Raw genomic sequence first — 24,594 nt, forward strand, 5'->3', positions numbered from 1 at the left:
GCAGTGGTAAAGAATGGTCGGCAAGAATTTCCGGCCTTGTAAGTTAATACAGTTTTACTTTCTTTTACTACACTGCTCAAAGGGTTCATATCATAGAACCTTCTACATTGGTATGAAGTGGTCATGCTTCTTCATAACCACTTTAAAGTGGGTGCTACAATGGAAACCTATTTTAATCCACACTGAGTGCACCTTGGCACTCCTGTGAAGCTTTAGCTGACATCAGCATGTAACAGCACTAATAGTAGGGCTATTGGCAATTTCAATCAATCTTGCTTTTTTAAAATATGGTTGTGAACTGGTAACGTGGAAACTGTTACAAATGTAAGTTCTCAGACTGACGTTCCCAGTGTGGTCTACTATTATCACAGGAAAGTGTCAACATCTAAAATTGAATAATGGTACTATCCCCTCACTGGGGAAAAAGCAGTAACTGTTTTTTTCAGGATTGAATTTCATAGAGGATATTACCATCCACATACGTCACCGAGAGGAGACAGTGGGCTGTGGCTGTCTTCCTCATATGACTTCGTAAACTACAAGTGGGTTCAAGATACTGAGAAGTTGTGGAAAACTGCACCTTGACACCACTTTACACAGTAGACCCATAAACGGAATAAAAATAGCTGGAACCCTAATTTGCCATTCGTTGTTCGATAAATCACAGGCATTTGACAATTGGTGAGGCATGTGGACGGACTGAGCATGGTCCTTAAAAATGTGGGTGACAATATAAGATCTTCCTTTCATTAGATTGAAGGTAGTAACCTACTACACCATGTCAAAAACTACAGAGAGGTGCAGGGGCACAAATAAACAGGTGTTCATTTCATCTGTTGATTGGAGGCTTTCAGTAGGTCCAATTTAGAGCTGGGATGGAAATAAGAATAATTTAACAATGGCAGAATATATAGCAGTGCTTCCTAAGATGACGTGAGGTTAAGGTTTATGGGAATGTAACTATTTTAGCAGACAGGAGGTGTTACAACCCTATCTGGAAAGAGAACTCACGCAAAATCTCTGAATATGGCTGCAAATTGGCATAGCTAAACGTGGCTATGGAGCAACAAAGTGTAAATGCTGAGACTTGCTAACTTCCTGACGCCCTAATGGACTCCGTGAGTGAGATCAGTAAAAAAGGTAAATGTATGTCCAAAAAGATTCAGGACAAACTCACAAAAGGTATGTGGTTAATATCGGCTATTTTAGTCCTTTGCTGTCCTACCATAGGAATCAATTTCAGACTTCTAGGGGATCCTCCGAGAACTTCGATAATACGTTTGTAAAAGCAATGACATTTCAACTTCAGTGCCCTGCCACTTTTCATGAGAACCAGAAGAAAACTGAAAGGGAGCATGTCCTTCCAGAGGGACGCTTAAAGCCGAGCCTGTTCCATAAAATTGTGATTGTTGGAACCTGAAAAGCTAGACTAGTGTTGGACACCGGCTTTCCAAATCTCTGTCTCGTATTTACATGTTTTAATGAGGGTAATCAAAAAACTGCTTAGTACTGTTTATTACTCATGAACATTGAGGAGACGAATCATGTTAGTTGAGCATATGTTGGTGCAACCATTGTGGATATCTATTAAAAGCTGCTGTGCTACTACCTTCTGCCCACCCACTTTCTTCAGCAATTTCCAGAATCCTGAATATTAAATTAGCTTCTGGTAACTGATGGTTGGAGGATACTTTCTTTGGCTATAGGGATTGAATTCTTCGATTCAGCCGCTACAAGTTATGCATATTTGGCCCCCTGCTGTGCACTGTTCAGAAGAGAGCCTAAGAAAGCTATGCTCTGCAGGTACCCAGCTTTTGAGGAAGAAAAGTCTGCTCCTGTTTTCAGCAGATATGCCAGAGGACAATGCCAATATTCAAACCATAAATAAATTTCATTAGATATAATTAACTTTTAAACACTTTACCTTCTATAAGAAGGGAAACCTTCTAAGAAAAGTTCAAGTAATTTGCCATTGAAGCATATTAGTGTGCTTTGATGGCACCAAATGCATGACTTTCCTGTAAAGTCCTAGCTTCAGACATGGGTAGCAACCTGTCTGTGCAGGAATTTGATATAGACTCAGCTGAACTCTAAAGCAAGAGTGATAATACTTTTTTGGTGTGTGTGTTTTTTTTTAATGAGTTTCAGGTTTGGATTCCCACTAGCCCTTTGGCTTGAGAGATATATAGCAAGCTTTTTCAAAACTATCCTAGGGATAGGCAAAATTGATCGAAGCACCACACTTGAAAATGAAAAATATTGTTACCCAAATTGTTACTTTACGGGAAACAAGATTTGTTGTTACAGCAAACAAGATTTGCTGTGTCCATTTAATCAAATATCATTTAGGAAAGACCTCTTTGCAGCTGCCCACCCCACTTTTTGCCCCCATTTGGACCCCTAGATGCTGTTCCTTTGACTCTTCTGGTGCACTGAGGCCTGCTAACCAGGCCCCAGTGTATGTGTTCTCTCTCTAAATTGTCATGTCGTAGTGAATTCCTGATTGGCTAAAATGTACCCCTTTGTAAGCCCCTAGTGCCCAGGGCATAGGTAGTAAAGTGGTCCCCCGGGCTGCAACAGGAAGTTGTGCCAGCTTAGGCAACCCATGCAAACTACTGATGGCAGGCCTGCAATTGCAGACTGCCAGGGTGGTGCAAACTGCTCGTGTTCAACTGTGCTCTCACGATGGGACAGCCCAGGAGGCAGGGTGCATTATATCAGAGGTGCAGACATATAAGCACGAGCTTCAATGTCTCTTCAGCATCCTTTCCATTAAGGTACACTATAACTGCAGGCCAGTCCGTAGGATAACATGGGAAATGAAGCCCCTGTTGACTAAGGCTGCTAGCTCCATTATGGTACCACTTAGGTATGTTGAGTTTGGTGTCGAACAACTTGCTTTCTCTCCCCCAACACAAATCTTGTGTTGAGGGACAGCTGACATGCACTCAGGTGGCACACTAGATTGCCCACCTGTTTCTCACCTTCCTTTGTGCTGTGGCCGAGCAGCCTGCGCTTTTTCCCACGCTTGCTGCTGCCAATACATAGTTCTGACCTCCGGTGAGGCAGCCTGCTCCCAGAGGTCAGAACAAAGGGCTGAGACCGGAAGGAGGTCACACCTCCGCCCATCAGCCGGGCTAGTGAATAGAGCCATTAGGACGGTGAGCTTCAAAGGCTTCAGCGCCCGTAACAGTCATCAGCACTATCCTCCAGCGAGGAACTATCCCTCCCCAGGCCCCCAGACAAATTTGCTCGTGGACAGACGAGAAATTAGGTATGCAGGACTGTGCACTCCCCTAGCAGGGTGACCACACCTCTACGGTGACCAGCCTGGTCTGTGCACTAAATTTTGATATCTCCCATCTTAGGAGTGGCAGAATAAAGGGTTCTGGGTAGCTAAAGGTGACCTGTCCCAGCGGATGTGACCACCTCAGTGGCGGATTAGCTGTAGGAGATAGCTGCCCATTGGCCAAATGTCTCCACACCCCTAACTCCCCTAAATTCAGGATTTAGGAGACAACCCTGACACGAGAACCTTCCGATCTGATGGACCAACTTCACAGAAGGACACAGAGAAGCTCTGCATCACGGACAGTCTGACACTGCCCACTGTTCCAAAGCAAAAGAGGGAAACACGGTCTCTGAGGCAATAGACTGGGTACTGCATGATCGACCTTCGTCCTTGGCTGAAACTCGTCACGCCCGACCGGGGGGACCCGTGTGGAAGGCAGAAGTACTCTCTGTCTCCCTTGGAATGGTGGCATCAGTCACCTGCAAGCTACAGGTAAAAAGACACTCTGGAACCAAAAAATTGCAGGCCATCAGGCCCACTGAGGGATCGACTGGATTCAGTTTGTGAAGTGCATTGTGGGAGTCATAGTCCGGCCTTCCTCGAAGTTACAGGCCGATACCACGCTCCCCTGGACTTCCAGACTTCTCCAAAGCATTTTGCTGTGCTTACCGCTACTACGTCATGTTGGTCACCAGCCAGGTGACTGACCCCTTAACTAGACGCTGCAAGAGGAGAGAACTGTCCAGCACTTGTGACCGGCGTCAGCAACACCACCACAGTAGAGCTTTTGTATCCCCTTTGTTGCAGCAACGTATGTATTGTAAAAATCCAGCACCAGTGTGAGCCCCGTTCAGCACCACAGACAGCCAGGACAACTCTTCACCCGGACTCCACGGGCCAGGTGAAACTGTTCTGACTGTCATGATCTGGTCCAAGGGACTGCACTAGCTAAACCCCTCAAGGGTTCAATGCAACTAGTCTTTTGAGTGCATTTTTGCAACACATGCTTTTCTTGACTTTGACTTCAATGCAACATTAAATCCCATTTCTGCAGAGATTTTCTACTGCTTTAAAAATCAGTATCTCTGGTTGTACTGTACATATACTGTTCATTTTGGTGTATACGTTTTTATAAAAATAAGTTGTATTTTTATGAATTGGTGTCGGATTTCTTTCGAGTCATGTCAGTTACTTATTGTCCATGGTTGTGCTGTGAAGTAAAGCTTGTTTCCTCTTTGCCACATTACCAGGACCGAGCTAAGGATTTACTAGTGCGAATCCAAGGACCGTCTCTGGGGTATTGTGAGAGTAGTATGTGGTGAGGACTAACCCCCACAACACATAATACTCCACTTACCTACAGTTTTATATCCTGGCTTCATCTAATCTCAAGTATATTGGAAACGTGCTGAACAGTGACATTCCAAGTATCCATTTATTTGCCATCTATTCATTTGCCACAAGAGTTAGCGAGTCTTTTCAATTTACCTCTATTTTTACGAAGGATGAGGCTAATGCGGTTCTCAGATCAGTTCATAAGAAAGCTGCTGCTTCCCATCCTTAGAAGTCAGTGTTCCAGTATTGGTCTGGTTTGAGATGAGACTGAGGTTAATATATTGTTTATTTGTTGGGTTTTGGCAAATCATTTTTGTCATAATGTTTAGCAGAGCAGCCTAGTGCCCTTAATATGCTTTATGAATTCTGACACTGCATGCCTTGCTGTTGAGGCTGTCATCATGGTAGATACAAAGATTAGTAAACACTGTGGTAAATGGTGATGAATTACAAGTGGCTGTGAGTCACTGACTCTTGTTGTATGCAGATTGCCAGTCTATCCTCCAAGATCTCCTGATAGCTTTTGAACTACCTTACTTGCTGCATGGCTGTTGTGGTTTAGAACTCAATGTTAGAAAGAATCAATGTGGACGAGGGCAGTATTGCAGTGAACACTAAAGCAAGGGGATTGGTGGTTCAGTTATGTGTGGTATATATGGTGTAGTGATTTCATAGTTTACCTTATGTCAATGAGTTTCACATTAACCAGTGGGAGTGTTCCAATAATGCTAATCTACATGTACCACAGGGATTGGAGCTTTATGCAGGAAACCCATTTGTCGTCTTTAATACTACTCTTGCCCTATCACTTGTGTGCCACCCGCACTTCTAGTCCCCTAGTTGTGTACTTTGTTTGCCAATCTGTTATGTATATGTGCCCTTGAAGAATATCATGTTGGAGTAGCACCTTACTTACTGTATGGCTCATTTACATGAATTTCCTTGTGGAGTTCCTGATGACCTGCCAAACAAGCCTGATCTTCTTGGCTAAGCAAGTCCGTTTGGAGATGCACCAAAGTCGATCAACTCTTGTTCTCCAACAATTAGGAAGTACATGTGAATTATATTGAACCAAACAATAATGGAATTTTATGTTTTAAAAATGTTTTTGTGGACATTGCAGATAAAGGATTAATGATGTTTACTTCACGTTCTGCATTGTGGTTTTTGAACTTTCTGAATTTCTTTTTCAGTCTTTAAAGAAAGTTGGCCAAGATCCTATTGTGCTTCTTATTTGCATAACGGTTTTCCTCTCCTACCTTCCTGAGGCGGGCCAGTATTCCAGCTTCTTCCTATATCTGAGACAGGTAACCTTTTGTGTAAACCGCTTCTGTATGTATTTTATCAATAAATAAATTTATGGATCATATCAGTGTCTGCCAGTGTGTTAGTAAATGCACTCTCTATGGCGTGCCCATCTCATCACGAGGTTCGCATCCATGCTAGAGTTTCAGGATATTGGAATAACATACATTTACATACTGTGAATTTAAATAGAACTCAGGCGTTTACTTACTTTAGAAAGCATTTTTTTAAATAACAAATAGAGTGTAAGGCCACATGTTCTGCTATAAAGCCGCTTGAGGCAAGTAAAGAAAAAATGCTTGGTTTAGGCAGAAAAGACTGCATTTTAAGTTTCCTCCAGAATGTCACATGATGACTTTATAAATATAGCAGACACTGTAAGGGTTTGGAAATGTGTCCACCTGCATTCCACAGGCATGGCTTCCCATAATGTCTTTCTAAAGATACACCAGTCACATAATACCTTAAATGTAGAGCTGAGTACGCTTACCAAGGGCTAAACAAATGTTTGTGTAACAAAATTGCCTTAAATTTGAATTGCCATATGAGTATGATGTGCTGCGGGCTATCTCGGTTGTCAGCAATTCATGATGCTGCGATGTTGCTGACTGTTCATCTGGATTTGCAGAAGCCCAAAAGTAGAGGCTATAACAGTAATACATTCTAGTGTAGATAACAGTACCCACCTCAGCATGCAGAGATGGTAGTGGCAAGCTTTGACACCTTCATTGACCTGTGTTTTCATGGGGAGATTTTCATCCGTTGTGTTTGAAATATACTTGAACACTTGGGAAGGAGATTGGACTGGGCCCAGTTCATTAGGACAAACTCCAAATCCATAGTTGAAAAGAAATTCTGCTGCATCCACCAAAAATATCTTAGAAGACAAGTCTCTAGAATGGCGGCATCAGGCGAGTTGGGAGCATCAGTTCCAAAAATTAATCCTCATCTTCCACCTCTGTTAAAAATTCAAAGACCTTCATTCTTTAATCTGTTTAGCAGGTAGACTTGGACATTGATGAGAGCCCTGAGGGGCACCACTCATTCAAATAAACACTGGTCAAATGACATGAAGACAGCAGACTGAGAGTTAAGAGATTGCACACTTTGCTTCATCTTGTTCAGTCCCAGTTCTGCCAGCACCCATTAAGAATGACAGTCTTCAGTCCCCACAGTGTCAAATGCTACCAACAATTGAGATATGATGGCAAGGTTATCGCTGCCATCTGTAATCCTGCAATGTACTTGAAATAGATATAGCACTACTGATAGTGTCCTCTGGTCCGATCTAAATCCCACTTATGCACAGGGAATGAGAAAATTCATGAACTGCACAGTGACATTACCCTTGAACAGCTTAACATGGTAAGACAGATTGGTGATAGAGGAAAAAATGGATTAGTTCCTTAGTATAAGTAACCATTCCTATTATTTAGCTCCGTAGAAATCTGACTTTGCTTACTAGTGGGTGCCATGGAAGACTGAACAGGTGTGGCGCTGCCTCCATTCTGTCAATAACAAAGGACGTCAGAACTTCCACCATTAAGTGGTATTTGTTCTCAATAACCATTAAAACTTAAAGCAAACAAGGACTTCTGATTGGAATTTCGTGTTGGAGAGCAAGTCTAGCTGTTCTCCATCTAGCAGGCCGAAATTGTTAGGACTTTAATATTTATAGACCGGAAATTAATAAGCATCCCTTCAGTAAAATGTATGTCAACCCAATGGAGGGGTTTTCTGAAATCCCTAGTTTTTGGAGGGCAATATAGGACTCTGATGAAGGCAAGTCAGAATAGTCATAAAATGGTTTCAAACACTGTGCTATATTACTAGGTCTTAGCTTTTGTACTTAAAACATGCACTGGAGTAGCTCGTCTCTGATGGCTAAGATGAACCCAGGGTGGAACCTGTTGCTTGAATTCTCAGCACAAGTGATTTTGTGGATGACTACTCAACCCATGTGACCTGTTTCATCACTCGTATGGACACAGTAATTTTTAGGGGTTTGAGGTTATCCTTCAGCTCTGGCATTGACCCTAGATTAGACACCTGCAGAATAAATTTGGTAAACAGTCTCACAAAGCTATAGCCAATGGAGAAGCGAGTAAAGATATCTGTGGCAAACTTATAGAATAACTGAAGTTACAAAGTAGAAAACATATATTACCCTATTTGCAGCTAACAAGTTATCTTCTGGTGGTTAATTAGCAGATTCCTATATGAAATAACCAATTGGTTCTACACTTCACGCATGCAAGAGAAGTAGTTTTTACTAGTGTTTTCATTAACAAGATATCAGAAGGCCAAGCATTCTCTGAAGGTACGGATTCAGGCAGTGCTTCCCAATTGATTACAAAGCAAATATGATTCATTTCTAAAGCAGTAAATGCCTGTTGCGATCTGGCACGTCACCTGTATCTTTTCATCCTACCCCACACAAGGGCTCTTAATCTCCTTTTTCTTATCTTCTAGTTTTCGGTTTTCCACCACGTCTTTTTACTCCTGTTAATCTGTCTCCCATTATCCCCTTCTCTGTCTCTTCTTTCTTTAGTCCTCATTCTGTTTCTTTTCCATCTTTCCCACTCCTCTATTTCTTTCTTACACTTCCCTTCCCCTCCTCTGTCTCCACCTTAGTTTCTTCCTTTTGGTTCCCCTTCCTTTCGGTTCCTTCTCCTCGGAGTCTCTTTTCCCTAGTTCTCTGCTTCAATTTATTTTTTGTATTCTCTCTCTTTCTCTGGCATCTCTCTCTGCTGTCTCCTTTGTCTACATATCCCTCCTCTGTAAATGTATTCCTTTCAGAACTAAAGCAGAATAAGTGATTTTCAATTGATTTATCAAGAATTTATCATAAACCTGTTTGTATGGTTTAGGTTAGAATTATTTTGTTGCTGTCCACAGTTGTTTCCCTTCTGTGTATTAACATCTAATCACTTATGGCATGCTTTTCTGTTTTCTGACCTACAGACATGGGAACGATGTTTGCATGTATATACGATATGTAACCTTTTCAGGCTTTTCTGAGTCATTGTGTCTCTGTTTATAGAATAGTAACGTAATGTTGTAATAATTTTTTTGCACTGTAATGTGCTTTCGTTCTTCTTTTAGATTATGGGCTTTTCACCTGAAAGCGTTGCAGCATTTATAGCAGTTTTGGGGATTCTGTCCATCATTGCACAGGTTTGTAAATGTGACTTACTGATGTAGTCCTAAACCTAAGGCCTAAACGAGGTGATTCTTACTTCTGTTGTTAAACTTGGTGTTTAGTTTTATCTTGGTAAAATAAATTGTATACGCTCCAATTGTAAAATATAGCACTGCCTTGTAAAATGACACGCTAATATTGATTGTTATTTTGAAATCTTCTCCATTACCCAATTTAGCTTAACACTGATTTTGCGGTGTGTGGTCCGCCTTTCTCTTTACTATTGTGTGCAATATAAAGACCATGTTACTGTTCTGCAGAAACAATTTAACCTCCATTGTAGTTGCTGTTGAACCATTTCCCAGGATCTGCACTTGCCTCGCTTCTTACTCAAGCACTGTAAAAAAAAAACAAAAAAGCACATTTTACCACTGTTTTTTTGTTTGTTTTGATTTAATGGACCTTCTTCATAGCTGATGTTTTGACTTTTTGGCAGTTAGGGGCTTCTGAACTGTATCTTGCTGCATGTGCCTTTCCCTACACATTGTAACAGTTTTTCTGAATTGACATGTTTGACATTTCTGTAAGTCCGGATTTGAAGCTATTTCTGCTACTTAAGTACTAAATTTGACAATATGCAAGTCAACTGTAATTATATCTTGTAACAGCAGGTCCAGCTTCATAACTTTTAGGCTTTCTGGTTTTTGTTTTAAACTGAAAATACTCAATTATTACCTGCTAAAGTGGGCACTAGCATTTTCAGTTTAACCTGTAATCCACCTTATTTTCTATAAGCATCTGACCAATCCAAGATGGCCCCGGCATCTGCTAACTGTGACGAGGGCTAGTATTGGCAGAGGCAGTGTTATGGGACTGGGTGCTCTGGGCCATGGATGCCTTACTGCATGACCTAACAGAGTGACAAAGAAGGGTGCTCCCCGTTTGCTCCTTTGTGGTAGGGGAGGGTTTATGAGCTCTGAGCAGGGAGGAATAGCGGCTGAAGGCAGCAGACTGCGGGGTACTTTTCCAACTCTCGATCAGTCAGCACAAATATGAGTGGTGCCAATGCAGGAAAATGCCCACACTCTAAACCTCCTCCTCATTCTCTGCAACTCCACTCCACTCAGGGCTGCCACACCAAGCAATTTTCCGCTTCCCATGAAGCTATTTCAATCCACAGCTAACTGCACTGCAGGTCATCAGACTCGTAATTAATTTTCACACCATATCTTGCTGCCCTGGGGGCTAGAATAACAAGTTATTGATCTTTGGTAACTCTCTTTCCGGTAGAGAGACTGTCTAGCCACAGATTACTCACCTTTTGAATATTGCCAAGGTGTCGGACTGGGACCAAAAACTTTTCAGCTGTACCTTTGCGTGCCAATAGGTGGCTCACCTTTTAAATAGATACCAAATCTTTACTGATTTGGGGGTGGGTCTGTGTATGGATTCTAACCAGAAAGTCGTGAAGAACAGAGCGGGTAAAATGCTCCTCCCAGAACCTGCCTGTCCAGGCACTAGTGTTTCAGGAATATATAGAGGGATGCTCATGTATTCACCTGATCAGGACAGGGACTCTGTGTGCCAAAACAGTAGTAGCGGCTTTGTCCCTGGTAGAATGAGCACACAGTCCTTCCAGGGACAGCCAGTGCATAGCAGGTCTTAGTGCAGTGCACAGTCCAGCAGGAGATGGATCCCGTCTGAACAGCCTTGCTTTTTTTTTATTTTATTTTTTTTAACTCCAGTCAACCCCACAAATAGCTGATATTCCACTCTGTTCTTTCACAGGATGTAACTCCGTGATCTTTTGGGGTCCAAGCGATGGAGTCTCGCCTCCTCCTTAGAGGGTTGAGGCGGAGCATAGAATGCTGGTAGGATGATGTTCTGACTGACGTGGAACAGCGTCACATCTTTATACCTAAAAAATGTTTGCAGCCGCAATAGCAGCTTGCATGGGGAAAAGGTGGTGTACTGTGACTTTATGGAGAGAGTTGAAGCTCACAAATGCCACACCGATGTAATGGCGACGAAAAACACTGTCTTGAGGGTGATACGCTGCAAGGAGCTGTTGTGAAGTAACTCAAAGGGAGTGCACTTGAGAAATGTAAGGACCAAGTTGAGGTCCCACTGTGGCATGAGAAATGGAGGGAGGGTAAACAAATGTAGTAATTCTTCTTCTTTTTTTTTTTTTTTTTTTCTTTTTTTTTTAATACATAACTGGAGGCCTAAACAATGAAGGCTGATCTGGCAATGGCAAAAAAAAAGTCAAAATGGCTACAAGATATCCCATAAGTGCGCCCAGAGCAAAGCTTTGCCAGGCTAGGGTCAAAACAAAAATAAATGTCAAATAACATCACCTGGAGGGGGTATATCTGCCAAGTGCCTCATACAGCCACAAACTTGTCCCAACAGGCGTAGACATTTTTTTGTCAAGAGACGCCTAGCTGTCAAGATGACATCACCACCTCCGGAGGACCTTCTTGAGAATTTAGGGCAGTAAGGTATTGGCAGAAAGGCATAGAAGAGTCCCTAGTTCCACTCAAGGCAGAACACACCTCAGAGTGAGAGACTCCTGGGAAACTCCAGTGCACAGAAGTACTGACATTGTTCTTCTGCATTGGTGGAGAGATCGAGTTAAGGTTCTTTCCATTCACATAAGAGTCCTTGTACCACCTCCAAATGTAATTGCCATTCATGATCCGCAAGTCTTCTACAGCTGAGTTCGTCAGCCCTGAAATTCAGTGAGCCTGCCAGGTGGTTCACACCAGGACTTTTCCTTGGTGATCCAGCCATTTCCATGTTGTGACCCCACCCTGCCCAGTTTGCTGCAGTAGCACGTGTCAGTGGTGTTGTCTATGAGCATCTGGACCAGCCTCCCCTCAATGGAGGAAGGAAGGCTTTCAACACGAAGCAGATGGCTTGTGCTCCAGAAGGTTGAGATGAAGCCAGGACTCCACCGGAGATCATAGGCCTCTAATCTGCACACTTCTCCCAGCTGGCCACCCCATCCCAGAAGCATGCATCGGTCACCACTGTCAGCTCTGGGTAGGGAAGGTTGCAGAGGTCTGCCAATCATGGTGCAATAGCCACCACTGCAACGTTTTTGCAGTCTCCTCTGAAACCTGAATGTGGCCCAAGAGGTCCTTTTGATGTCAGATGCCACTGAGAGCCCACATGTGCCACTTGACATTCTCGATCAGCAGGATGCAGGAGGCCATCGGTGAGGTCAGCCTCTGGATCAGCCTCACTGAAATCCAGGACCGAGGTGGAAAGATCAGGATCATAGCTTGAATGTCCTGTACTCTCTTTCCTGAGGAAAAAGCAGGAAATTTAACAATGTCCAAAATGGCTCAGATGAAGGGAAGTGTCAGAGAAGGAGTTATTTGTGACTTTGGCATGTTGATAGGGAGCCCCAAAGATGACCGGTGGTTTGCAACAGTCTAGCGATGGTTGACGGCTTCCTGGGGTTAGCCCACCTTCAACAGCCTGTAGTGGAGGTAGGGGAAGACTAGCAACCATGACTTCCAAAGGTGTACTGCTACCACCACCATCACTTTTGTCAACACCCGAGGAATGCTGGTGAGACCAAAGGAGTGCACAGCGAACTAAAAATGCTCCTGTCCCCAATGAACTGCAGGTAGAGCCGAAGAGCCTACAGGACTGGCATATTGAAATAGGTGTCCTTCAGGACCACCACCACTATGCAGTCTCCAAGGTCGAGGGCAGTCAAGGTCCATGGCGAGCATTTTACATTTCTCCTTCTGGAGGAACGCATTGAGAGGGCGCAGATCTCAAATAGGATAAAGGTTCATGTGTAGGAAAGTACCCTCTTTTTGGCATGGTTACCCCCACTTTTTGCCTGCTATCCAGGACCTTAGTGACTGTGCTCTCTCCCCCTAAATTTGGTTGTTCCTTACTTAGTCCACCCCACATTTGGCATACTGGTGCCTCCATGTAAGTCTCTAGTATATGGTACCTAGGTACCCAGGCATTGGGGCAACAGGGGTTCCACATTGGCTGCAGCATGTATTACGCCACCCATGGGAGCCCATGCAAAATGTGTCTGCAGGCCTGTCATTGCAGCCTGCGTGGGAAGGTGCATGCTCTCTTTCACTAGAGGTCACTGCACCAGGTTCCTGTAGGTCACCCCTATGGCAGGTTTTCCTGGCCCAGAGGGCATGGTGCAAGTACCTGTGTGTGAGGGCACCCCTGCATGAGCAGAGGTGCCCCTACGAACACCAGCTCCATTCTCCTGGACTTCGTAAGTGCGGGGAAGCCATTTCCCCCGTGTACTGTGTCCAACTACATAATGGTAACTCCGAACCTAGGCATATTTGGTATCAAACATGTCGGAATCATACCCCAATACTGTTGCCAGTATTGGTTTATGATTCCATGCACTCTGGGTGCTCCTTAGAGGACCCCCGGCTTTGCTCCTACCAGGTTGCAGGGTTTTCCTAGGCAGCCTGCGCTGCTGCCATCCTACAGACAGGTTTCTGCCCTCCTGCTGCTTGACCAGCTCAAGCCCAGAAAGGCAAGAACAAGGGATTTCCTTTGGGAGAGGGAGGCAGCACCCTCTCCTTTTGGAAGTAGGTGTTACTTTGCTTTGGGATGGGTAGCCCCCCCCCCCCCCCCCCCCCAAGCCACTGGTATGCTTTGAAGGGCACATTTGGTGCCCTCCTTGCATAAACCAGTTTGCACCAGTCCAGGGACCCCCAGTCCCTGCTATGTTGCGAAACTGGACAATGGAAAGGGTTGGTGCTCAGAGCTCCTCCAGGTGGCCACTTGATTCTGCCATCTTGATTTGAAGATGGGCAGAAGCCTCTGGGAGCATCCCAGATGCCAGGACAGGCAGATGACATCACAGCCCTCTTGTGATAGGTGGTCACCTTACTAGGTGACCTAGCCCCCTTTCTAGGCTATTTAAGGTCTGGGTGGGTCCTCAGATTCGACGTGCAAGATTCCAGCTGGATTCCTCTGCAACATTTACTTCACCTTCTGACCACTGGAACTGGACCCTCCAGGAACCGACAATCTGCATCCATAGCAATGACTCTGCTTGCAACATTGTTTCTACAGCTCCTTCCAGCAACTGCAACATTTCCCCCGCTGTTCATCCTCTGAGGGCGACAAGTCTTCAGTCTGCACGAGAAGCAAGAAGGAATCTCTTGGAGTGAAGGAGTCACTTCCCTGCATCCACAGGCACCAACTGCAACGATGACCGGCTGCGTGGATCTCCTCTCCTTCAGAGCTGCGTGGATCCTGCATCACTGGTGGTGGTCTGGAGTAGTCTCCTTGGTCCTCTCTACCAGCTGTCCAACTTGGGAGACAGTAAGCTCTTGCCTCTCCACGCAGGACAGTACTCCCGTGCACCACGTCTCTTGCAGCTACCAAGGCTTGTTGGCATCTCCTCCAAGGGATCTTCAGGCTCCGTGTAGCCCCAGCACTCTTCCCTGCGAAGCACAGTCCTCTTCATCCTGCTCCTGTGACATGGGACTCCCTCCAAGGGGTGCTGTTTGTGCCTCACCGCAACGCCTGTGCTTGCTGCCTGTGGGGGCTGCCTCCTCTTCTGTGACTCTCCTCTCTGCTCAGGGTCACCCAGGACTCCCCTTTGTGGGTTGAGTCCCCCTGGACCTTTCTGGTCCCTGGCAGCTCCGCATTTCCTCTTCCACGACATTTGCCTTTGTCAAGGCTTGTTGGTGGTTTTGTCCACACCACTGACTGACTGCAAACCTTCTTCCGGAGAAAGACATCGACTGCATCACTTCAGGACCTCTCAGCTGCTCCGGTGCTGCACTGCTGACTGTCTTCGTCCACCGTCGGCCAGGTCCTGCATCCACAGACGGGTGGGTAGTGGCTTCTGCCACCATCGGACAATCCAACGTGAACTGGACTTGGTCCCCTTCCTTTACAGGTCTTACTCTTCCAGGATCCACCTTTTGGTTTCTTGTAGTCTTGTCTAGATCTTGCATTATCCTCTTCTGAAGTCCTTTTGGTGGGTTTGGTTAGAACTAGGCACTTACCTCTTCTCATGGTCACTGGGGGGCACTCTGGTACTTACGATTCCACTTCGTTGGGTGGAGGCCCGACTTTCACATTCGACTACGTAGTATATGATTTGGTCCCCTCCTAGGGTCTTTAGTACTTACTATTGTTTTCACTGTTTTCTATTGCCTTTTATGCTAATAACTGACTCCTAATGTGTATATAATAGTGTGTTTACTTACCTCCAGATGGGGTATTGCCTATATAGTATTTTGATATTTGTGTTACCATAATAAAGTACCTTTATCTTGGTAAAACTGTGTGGTTCTTTCATGTGTGTAAGTGCTATGTGACTACAGTGGTATTGCATGAGCTTTGCATGTCTCCTAGGTAAGTCTTGGTTGTTCAGCCACAGCTACCTCTAGAGAGCCTGGCTTCCTAGACACTGACTTCACCTCACTAATAGGGGATACTTTGACGTGATATAAGGTGATAACACCATAGGTGCTCACCACACACCAGGCCAGCTTCCTACACCATGGACACCAGACTGTAGCGGGGATAGCAACCAGGTTATACCTCTTTTGGTAGCCCCTTTGGGCAAAATGGCTTGGATTTCCTTCTGCGAAATGGATAGATGGTCCTCTGTCTGCTAAGGTGACGCTAATGGGATTTGGTTGGTGAAGCAGCAGCAGGAGGGTAGTGAAGTGGGCAGTTCCCCATAGGGAAGGTGGAAACCATGGCCTTGACCACAAAACTGCTCTGCACCTTTGTGGGGTTTGGATTTGACTGGTATGGAGTACATCTGATGAAATCGTGACAGGAGTGATAGGGCTGATGCGGCTGGTGAGGTGGGCAGCTAAGCCCAGTGAGTGTGCCGTGGCCTTGCTGTGCTTTTGAACTGGTCGAGAGCAGAGTCCGCCTTGTCCTCAAGCAGGCGAGTCTCCTCAAACTGCATGTACATGATCGACGACTGGGCATTGCCCGAAAAAGTGGTGTACTGCAGTCCAGCATTGAGGTGAATAGCTACTCTGGAGCCAGTGGTCTGCCCAGTGAAATCATTGGTGCCCAAGCCACAACGAATTGTGAACCTGGCTGCGTCACAGTTTTCATGTATTCCATGGTTGAGGACAGGTCGGAGATGATCAGGTACACCTCAGAGGACTTGTGGCACTGAATCCCAATGTGCATGCGAATAGTGCCCCAGCAGACAGCTGCCATTTACTGTTCCAGGCGCCAGACTGGTTAGCTAAAAGACTTGTTTTCCATGTCTCCAGGTGTTTTGACTCTATCAGGTGGAGAAGTTGGAAACTTTTTGGGGTTAGTCTTGCTCTCAGATGCCTGCACCACCACTCTTTCAGGGAAGGGGTGCTGAGGTAAAAATGGCAGGGTATTCAGGGATGGACGATGATGTACAATATGGCCGTGGACCATCAAGCAAGGTTTGGCCCATGCCCCCAACAAAGTATTTTTAAGGGCCTCATTTAAAGGTAAGAGGGGCATTTGCCGGCTGAAGGATTTCCATATGAACATTAGTCTTGACTTCTAAGGTGGGGAGCTGAAGGTGAAGGACGTCGGCTACTCTGTACATAACCATGACATAAGAAGCATTGTCCACAGAGGCTGGCCCAGGGAGTGAGGAGTCCTGCATCTGGGAAAGTATCAAGGACACTACCCTCCTGCAAGCAGTCATACTAGTTCTCCTTCTGATATGGTTGGCCAGACTTGTCACTATCCTAATCTGTGCCGAACAAGGAATGCATGGTGTGCATTTGTCATCGAAGAGGCAGATCAAGTGGAGGAAGAAGGGCCTCAGTCGAGGTCAGACAGGGGCAGACTGCATCTGAAGGAACAGTTGGAGCCTCATCTTCCTCATGAGAGAGGAGTTAGAATACCACCTTCCTCAAGACTTGTCAGATAATATCATTGCTACACAAAGCTTACCATCAACACCTAAGACTTATGCATCTTCTTCTGATCACATACCTCCCATTTCCTGGGGAAGTGCATCTAGATGGCAGTTTGATAAATCGGAGACAACTAGCACCTTCCTTCAGGACTACCTCCTTGTGTTCCTCAACACTTCTGTGGCTATTGAAAGGATCAGCTATAAAGCCCTCCTGAAAAGCTTCTCAACACAAAATGGCTTTGATAACCTAGTCCTGCAGTGGATCACATTCCACATGGCCATAGGTTGGTAGTATTTGAAGATCATAGCATATTCACCTTCTTGTCTGTGGTAATCTCTATCCGGTACATCACCTCTTAAGAGTACTTGTCTTGCTAAAAAAAATCATGATCCATCAGTACGTACTGATTGAAAAGTTTCATCTGGTAGTGACCAAGACCATTTGAATTCTGGGTGTCAAAAACCAGAGCTGACCACACAGGAAAATTGAGTTTTCACTATATCCCAGCCAGATTAGGTAAGCTTGAGTGGAAGAGTAACTCATGGCAATGAACCTTGACTGATTTGCACCTTAACTATCAAAAAGTAACACTACAAAAGCTGTGAGACCTTATCAACAACTTTTTCTTTGGCATAAACACACAGGGGCTCTTCCCAATTTCATATTTTTCAAGCAACCATTTCATCATTGTTCCTTGCTCCCGTTCCAAATGGACAAGGGATACTCCCTCAATGGTGGTGTCCCAACAGCCACCAGGCATACCTGAAACTATCCTGCACAGGGCTTCATAGCTCTGTAAGGGACTAAAATAAGTTTCAATAGAATCACACGTCCCGTTCAGAAACTCCATTGTCTCTACTTGCCCACCTGCATCATATTCAAGGTTTGCTGCATCTCCTTCAAGTGAATCAATACCATCAGGCCTAGTGTTCACAATCAAGTTCTATAATGTGTAATGAGGCACACACATTAATGATCGCACCAGATCGGAGTCTAAGAAATGCAAGAAGGATAATAGCAGTAGAGTTGCTTTGGACACACATTCTGAAACTCCATCTCCTCTTCTGTATCCAGGCATTATATAAAAAAAAAGTACTAGCCTGGATGACCCATTCCATTTCAACAATTTAGCAAAATGAAGTCCAGGCGTTAAGAAACCGCATATTATCTTGATTTACTGTGTTTCCAGAGATCTTTTTTTTACTATTTTATTATTTTAATCATGTTGGCTGGCAGCTTGATACAAGCCAGACATGTATATTCTTTCATTCTGTTGTCTTTCACATGATATATGGTTGGTATTGTTTGTAAAATGCAGTGGCTTAGCTTCCATCACTGTGATCATTAATTTGTTCAGGGCCTGACACCAAAAGCTTTGCATAGTGAATTCTACTATAATAATTGAGATATTCTGGGGCTGCTATATGTTGCAATAAAATGGTCAAACTGGCAACCTTAAAGGCTGACCCCAGACTTGAAAGAGGACTACTGGCTGCAGTGGCCCCATTAATGTCAAAGGTTAGGCAGAGTCGAGGAAAAAAGAACTAAATATAAATTTCCTCTTTTAGCCTCTACAGGTATCTTAATTTGCCATCACGTTCTCTTCCTTGAAGGGCTTTTGGAACTGTACAAATTTTAAAGCTAGAGATTGGGTCCTTGAGATAGGGCAAGACCCTAGGTGTGGCAAGGACAGTTCTAATCAGCTGTGTATTCTGGAAAGATGGTTAGCCAACAGTCTTTGTTTTAGCTCCTGTCCTAAACGTGCAGGCATAACTCTGGGATGAGTGAGAAATCACCTGAAAGCTCTCCTTGTAAACAAAGCATTTAGGGCTCAGCTGGAGACTTAGTTTGGTGTTTTAGGTGTTATGGTGTGTAGAAACAATGCAGTTGACCCAATGTTTATTTTCTCGTATGTATGCCATTGTGTAAATAAATTGGCAAAGCAATTGAATGGTGTCTGTAGCTTTAAATATTGCTTCCCAATTGTGTTTTTACAGACAGTGGTCTTGAGTTTGTTGATGAGATCCATTGGAAATAAAAATACTATCTTGTTGGGTCTGGGATTTCAAATATTACAGCTTGCCTGGTACGGCTTCGGCTCTGAACCTTGGTAAGTGTATTCAGTCATTTGTGATTAGCTAATATGGTTATAAACTGCTTGCCCAGAAATGTGTTGTCAGGGTGCATGAAACAGAAAGAACAGTGACGTAAGTATAGGTGCCTATATCCTGCACATTTATACAGAAATGCCTTCAATCGGAATAATAAAACAAGACACAGATTGCATATTTTCTTGAAACCTGTATGGTCGGTATTGTCAGATACAAACGACTAGTCCGTGAGTACTTGTGCAGCAAAGTTGCCCTGACTTTGGGCATTCAATGGATTGCCTTAAACTCAAGGGGTAACAACTCTGACATAAGGAATAGTTATGCTGTCTAAACTCGAGCAAGCCAGGTTCCCTATTGCCCTAAGCAAAAGCCAAACTGAACACCTGGAGACCCCCCCAGCACAGATCAGGAGCTCCAGTCCCAACTTTGTTGGCTTATCCAATGATTTCTAGACTAGTTCACCAGTATACTATTGAATTTTGTTCCACCCAAAACAACAGATATCTAATAGAGTCCTCTAGTTGCAGATTTCTTACCTTTGAATTTATCCAGTCATCAGTTATAATTCAGAGATTTTTCTTGAGGCATACCTCTGTGCGCCGTTAGGTGGCTTCAATCGTCTGTGTAATTCGTCGACATTGTCTGCACCAGAAAGACGTTGCAGGTCCTATATAGACGCCACCCTGGTGCACTGTCAGTTCTTTTCTTTCCTTGCTAGTCAGCGCTGATCTTAAGAGAGCTACCTCTGAGTCAATTTTCGCCTGGCTTTTTCTCAGTTTTTGTTTTTTGTTTTAAAGAGTTGTTTAACTCCTAGGCAGTCTATTGAATGAGAGGCATCTGCCTCAAGGTCAACAAGATAGAGACCCTCATCCTGGGCCCCACCCCTACTGCCTGGGACAACTCTTGGTGGCCGTGTGCTCTCAGAACTGCCCCATCTCTCTTACCGACCATGCACGCAGCCTCAGCATCATTCTCGACTCCTTGCTGTCTATGGCCCGCCTAGTCAATGCCATTTCATCCTCATGCTTCCACATTCTCCGCCTGCTCTGGAAGATCTTCAAGTGGATCCCAATCGATGCAACAAGAACAGTCACCCAGGAAAGACTCCAGAGAATACGGAACGCCACGGCCAGACTGATCCTGGACATTCGCAGCCATATCTCTGCCCACCTAAGAGAATATACTTGCTCCCCATCAACAAATGCATCGTTTTCAAACTCCTGACACGCTTACAAGGCCCTTCACAACCTTGGACCTGCCTACCTTAACCATTGCCTCTCCTTCTACACACCCTCCAGGCAACTTTGCTCTGCTCAACTGGCCCTCGCCACCAACCCCAGGATCCAGAAGAACACGGCTGGAGGAAGATCATTCTCCTCCCACGCCGTGCAGACCTGGAACACGATGCCGATCGACCTTAGGCAGTCCCCTTGTGTGGCTCAGTTCAGGAAGGAATTCAAGACCTGTCTCTTTGACTGATCAAGTGCCTTGAGACTCCCCCGGGTGATAAGTCGCGCTCTATAAATGTTTGGTTGATTGTTTGTGTATCGAGGATGTCATTGAGTTCAAAACTGTGGATCCTCTCATCTACCGATGTCCGCGACGGATCTACTCATCATGTGTCTTTGGTGCCTGGGGCGCCACCACGACCGGAAGTTGTACTCAGAGTGTCAGGTTATGCATCCGAAGGCTTTGAGGGAGCGGTCCCTGAAGCTGATGGCAGCCCAGTGCTCAACTCTGCGCACGTTAAGATCTCATTTGTAGGAGGCTGGCCTGGTTTATAGTGGGTACCTTGGGTACTTACACCAGGTCCAGTTATCCCTTATTAGTAAAATCTAGTAGTGTTAAAGCAGCTTAGGCTGGTAGAGGTAGCTATAGCAGAACATCTTAGGCTAAACTAGGAGACATGCAAAGTTCCTGCAATACCACTTATAGTCACACAGTACTTATACATAAGTAAAGACAATACTCTGTGTTACCCAAAATATCTTAGAGGCAATACTTCTGGAGGTAAGTATTATACACAATATATACACTAGACACCAAAATAAGGTAAATAATTAGACATAGGATAGTGCAAACAATAGGAAATGCTATAGAATGCAATGGGAGAAAATAGGTCTAGGGGCAACACAAACCATATACTAAGAAAATGGAATGTGAATCACAAATTCCCCCCTAGACAAGTGTAGTGTGTGCAGAATCGCTGGGAGAGTAAGAATACAGTGAAGGTAAGTAAATTACCCCACCCCAAAACCCAGAAAAGCAGGAGTGAAGTACTGCAAGTTTCCTTAGGACACACTACAAGTCGTGATTAGAGTTATTGCAAGAACCAACCAAGTCTGCAAACAACAAATGGTGGATTCCTGGACTTGAAGACCTGCAAAGGAAGGAGACCAAATTCAGAAGTCAAAAGAAGTTCCAGGAAGGATAGGAGCCCCTTCCAACCCAGAAGAGGGTGCAAAAGAAGAGTCCCCGGTTGGACGAAGACTGCAGAAATGCACCCAAGGAAAATGTCAGCCGGGTTCCTGCGTGATGCACTGGATGTCCCACGTCCTGAAGTTGAATGCAGGTGAGTTTTCGCGCTGGATTCCTCCAACAAGCCATGGTTCCGTAAAAGTCGCGTTTTGCGTTAAGTAGGCACTGGGAACCTGGGGCAGGCCGTGCATGAATGAATTTTACAAATAGTCCACAGAGGCCTCAGGAGGTGAAGAAGACGCGGTGCACAGGGGTACTGTCGTTCTGGGGGAAGGCAAGGTCTTAGCTCCACCAAATTGGGACAGCAGGACCTCAGGACAGTCTGTGTTGATGGGGTCCACCCTCTGTGTTCCAAGGAGCCTGCTCGTCGCCAGGAGAGGAGTCCAAGAGAACCGGTCGTCGACTTAGAAGGTGCCTTCTTAAGCAGTGGAGTGACTGTCACCCCACAGGAGATTTTTTTCAGTCCTTCTGGTGCAGGGTGACGATATGGAGTCCTCAGAGCGTGCACACCGTGGAAACTGTTGCAGTTGTTTGCTGGAGCTGAAGTTGCAGAGGAAAAGTATCCCTTCTGGATACTTTGTTGCTCTTACAGTGGTTCCTGGAGCAGGCTGCGGTTGATCCGAGGTCAGAGGACGAAGTAGTAGTTGCAGAGGATTCCTGCTGGAAACTTGCAAGTAGAATCTGAAGAGAACCAACAGGAGAGACCCTAAATAGCCCTGAGAGGGGGATTGGCTACCTTATCAGGTATGGACCTATCAGGAGGGGTCTCTGACATGCTGGTACTGGCCACTCAGAGGCCTCAGGAGTGTCCCCACACCTTGCAAATCAAGATGGCTGAAGTCTGGGACACACTGGAGGAGCTCTGGGCACCACCCCTAGGGTGGTGATGGACACCCACTCCCCTTTCCTTTGTCCAGTTTCGTGCCAGAACAGGGACAGGGGGGTCCCTGAACCGGTGTAGACTGGCTTTTGCAAGGAGGGCACCATCTGTGCCCTTATATCCATTTCCAGAGGCTGGGGTGCAATTGAAATTGGTAAATGAAGTCACTAGCCTATAGTGACAAATTTAAAGTCAGAGAGAGCATAAGCACTGAGATTCTGATTCGCAGAGCCTCAGTGACACAGTTAAGCACTATACAGACACCCAAATTAGGCCATAAACTATGAGCTGTTTGTGTACCTTTCCCACCCCGCCCCACCCCCAGTGCTCTACAAAATCCCCATGGTCTGCTCTCCGAGGACGCAGGTACTTACCTGCCAGCAGACTGGAACCGGAGCACCCCTGTTCTCTATAGGCACCTATGTGTTTTGGGCCCTCTTTGACCGCTGCACCTGACCTGCCCTTTGTTGCTTTTGCGGTGACTTTGAGGTTGCCTTGAACCATTAATGGTGGGCTGCCTATGCTCAGGAAACAGAACTTGTAAGTGCTTTACCTACCTCAAAAACTAAACCATACTTACCTCCCCCAGGAGCTGTTGATTTTTGCACTGTGTCCACTTTAAAAAAAAAAAAAGCTTATTGCCATTTTAACCTATACTTCTGCTTTAATTCAAAGTTCCTTACTTACCTGTATGGAGTAACTTGCACTTTATGTATTTACTTCAAATCTTGAATTATGTGGTTCTAAAATAAATTAAGAAAATATATTTTTCTATATAAAAACTATTGGCCTGGAGTTAAGTCTGAGTGCGGGTTCCTCATTTATTGCCTGTGTGTGTACAACCAATGCTTAACACTACCCTGTGATAAGCCTACTGCTCGACCACATTACCACAAAATAGAGCATTGGTGTTATCTAATTTTGCCACTATCAACCTCTAAGGGGAACCCTTGGACTCTGTGCACACTATCTCTCACTTTGAGATGGTATATACATAGCCAACTTCCTATGCGTGTTTTATAAAAAAAAAATCCTTAGGCAGCATACATGGAGTATAAAGCTAGCTTTAACTATTATAAAGCCTTATTCTCTAATGTGTGCCACAAATGGATGCTGGGTTTGTTTCTGCTGGATATTTCTCCCTCCATATTACTCATCTCTGAATATCCCAGGTGCCAGACTGTATCCATAAACTCGCATAGCTCTTCAGTGCTGGTGGGGGTTCGGACTCTGTGTCGACGCTAGAAGTGTTTTTTTTTTTTTTTTTTTTCGTTTTTCAAAACTAGCCCGGACCTTCTCTCCTCTGTTTCTAAGGTGGGTTCAGAATACCACTTTCTTTTTCATGTGTTTTTTTTTTTTTTTTTTTTTTTTAAGCAGTCATGGCAGGGATACCCCTTGAGGTTGTTCTGTCTGGCTACTTCCGGTTTTGCGCAATACCCCAAGAGGGATTTGTTTTTAGGTTCCTATTCCTTATCAAGCACTCCCATTAAGCCCATTACCACTTAGGCAAAGAATCACTTGAACCTGGGTTTCTATTTTAATTGGAAAAACTCATTCATTCGTACTTTCATGACCAATAGTAACAGTATTAAGGAAATTGGACAGGTACTAAGTTAGGGTTAGCCTTTAGAATAGAAGCCTACTATTTCAATAATAATGCACACATTTGACTTTAAAACTTTTAATTCAGTTGAGATTGCATGACAGCCAGCACATATTTGTTTATTTCACAAAGGCACACTGGGATTCGTTTAGAGGTTGTATGTGGTTCTCTTTAGGCACTTACAATGATCTTGGGATTGTTTGTTCCAGGGGCAAATCCACTAACATTGTTGTAAACAGCTGAGAGGAGTAGTCTCTGAACTTTCCAACTGTATACCACTGCGATGCTGTAAAGCCAGTATTTTAATCAATGTATTTGCCTTCCTCTCCTCCCTGATAGATCTGCACAGGTTTTTTAAATTTTAAATGGCACATGTAAAATATATATTTAAAGCGTGTGGCTGTAGTACACATGCTTAGCATAATCCTACCATCTAGTATTGGGCTCAGATGTGTGCAAGTTGTTTTTCTTTGAAGAAAGTCTTTTGAGTCACAAGGTAGTGTGACTCCCCTTGCTGGTAATTCATATGGTCATCGACTCTATTGTTAGATTG

At 44.7% G+C, this 24,594-nt stretch overlaps 1 protein-coding gene across 1 annotated transcript in view; it reads left to right on the forward strand.

Annotated features, from left to right (window-relative positions):
* MFSD14A (major facilitator superfamily domain containing 14A) overlaps nt 1-24,594 on the forward strand; it is a 202,351-nt gene that overhangs the window by 147,527 nt on the left and 30,230 nt on the right. Inside the window, exons 7-9 of the mRNA XM_069232161.1 lie at nt 5,821-5,934; nt 9,038-9,109; nt 18,967-19,079. Coding sequence (XP_069088262.1) covers nt 5,821-5,934; nt 9,038-9,109; nt 18,967-19,079 — 299 coding nt within the window. The remainder of the gene's footprint in view (nt 1-5,820; nt 5,935-9,037; nt 9,110-18,966; nt 19,080-24,594) is intronic.

The sequence above is a fragment of the Pleurodeles waltl genome, chromosome 4_2 (genome assembly GCF_031143425.1).
Source record: "Pleurodeles waltl isolate 20211129_DDA chromosome 4_2, aPleWal1.hap1.20221129, whole genome shotgun sequence".
NCBI classification, from domain to species: domain Eukaryota; kingdom Metazoa; phylum Chordata; class Amphibia; order Caudata; family Salamandridae; genus Pleurodeles; species Pleurodeles waltl.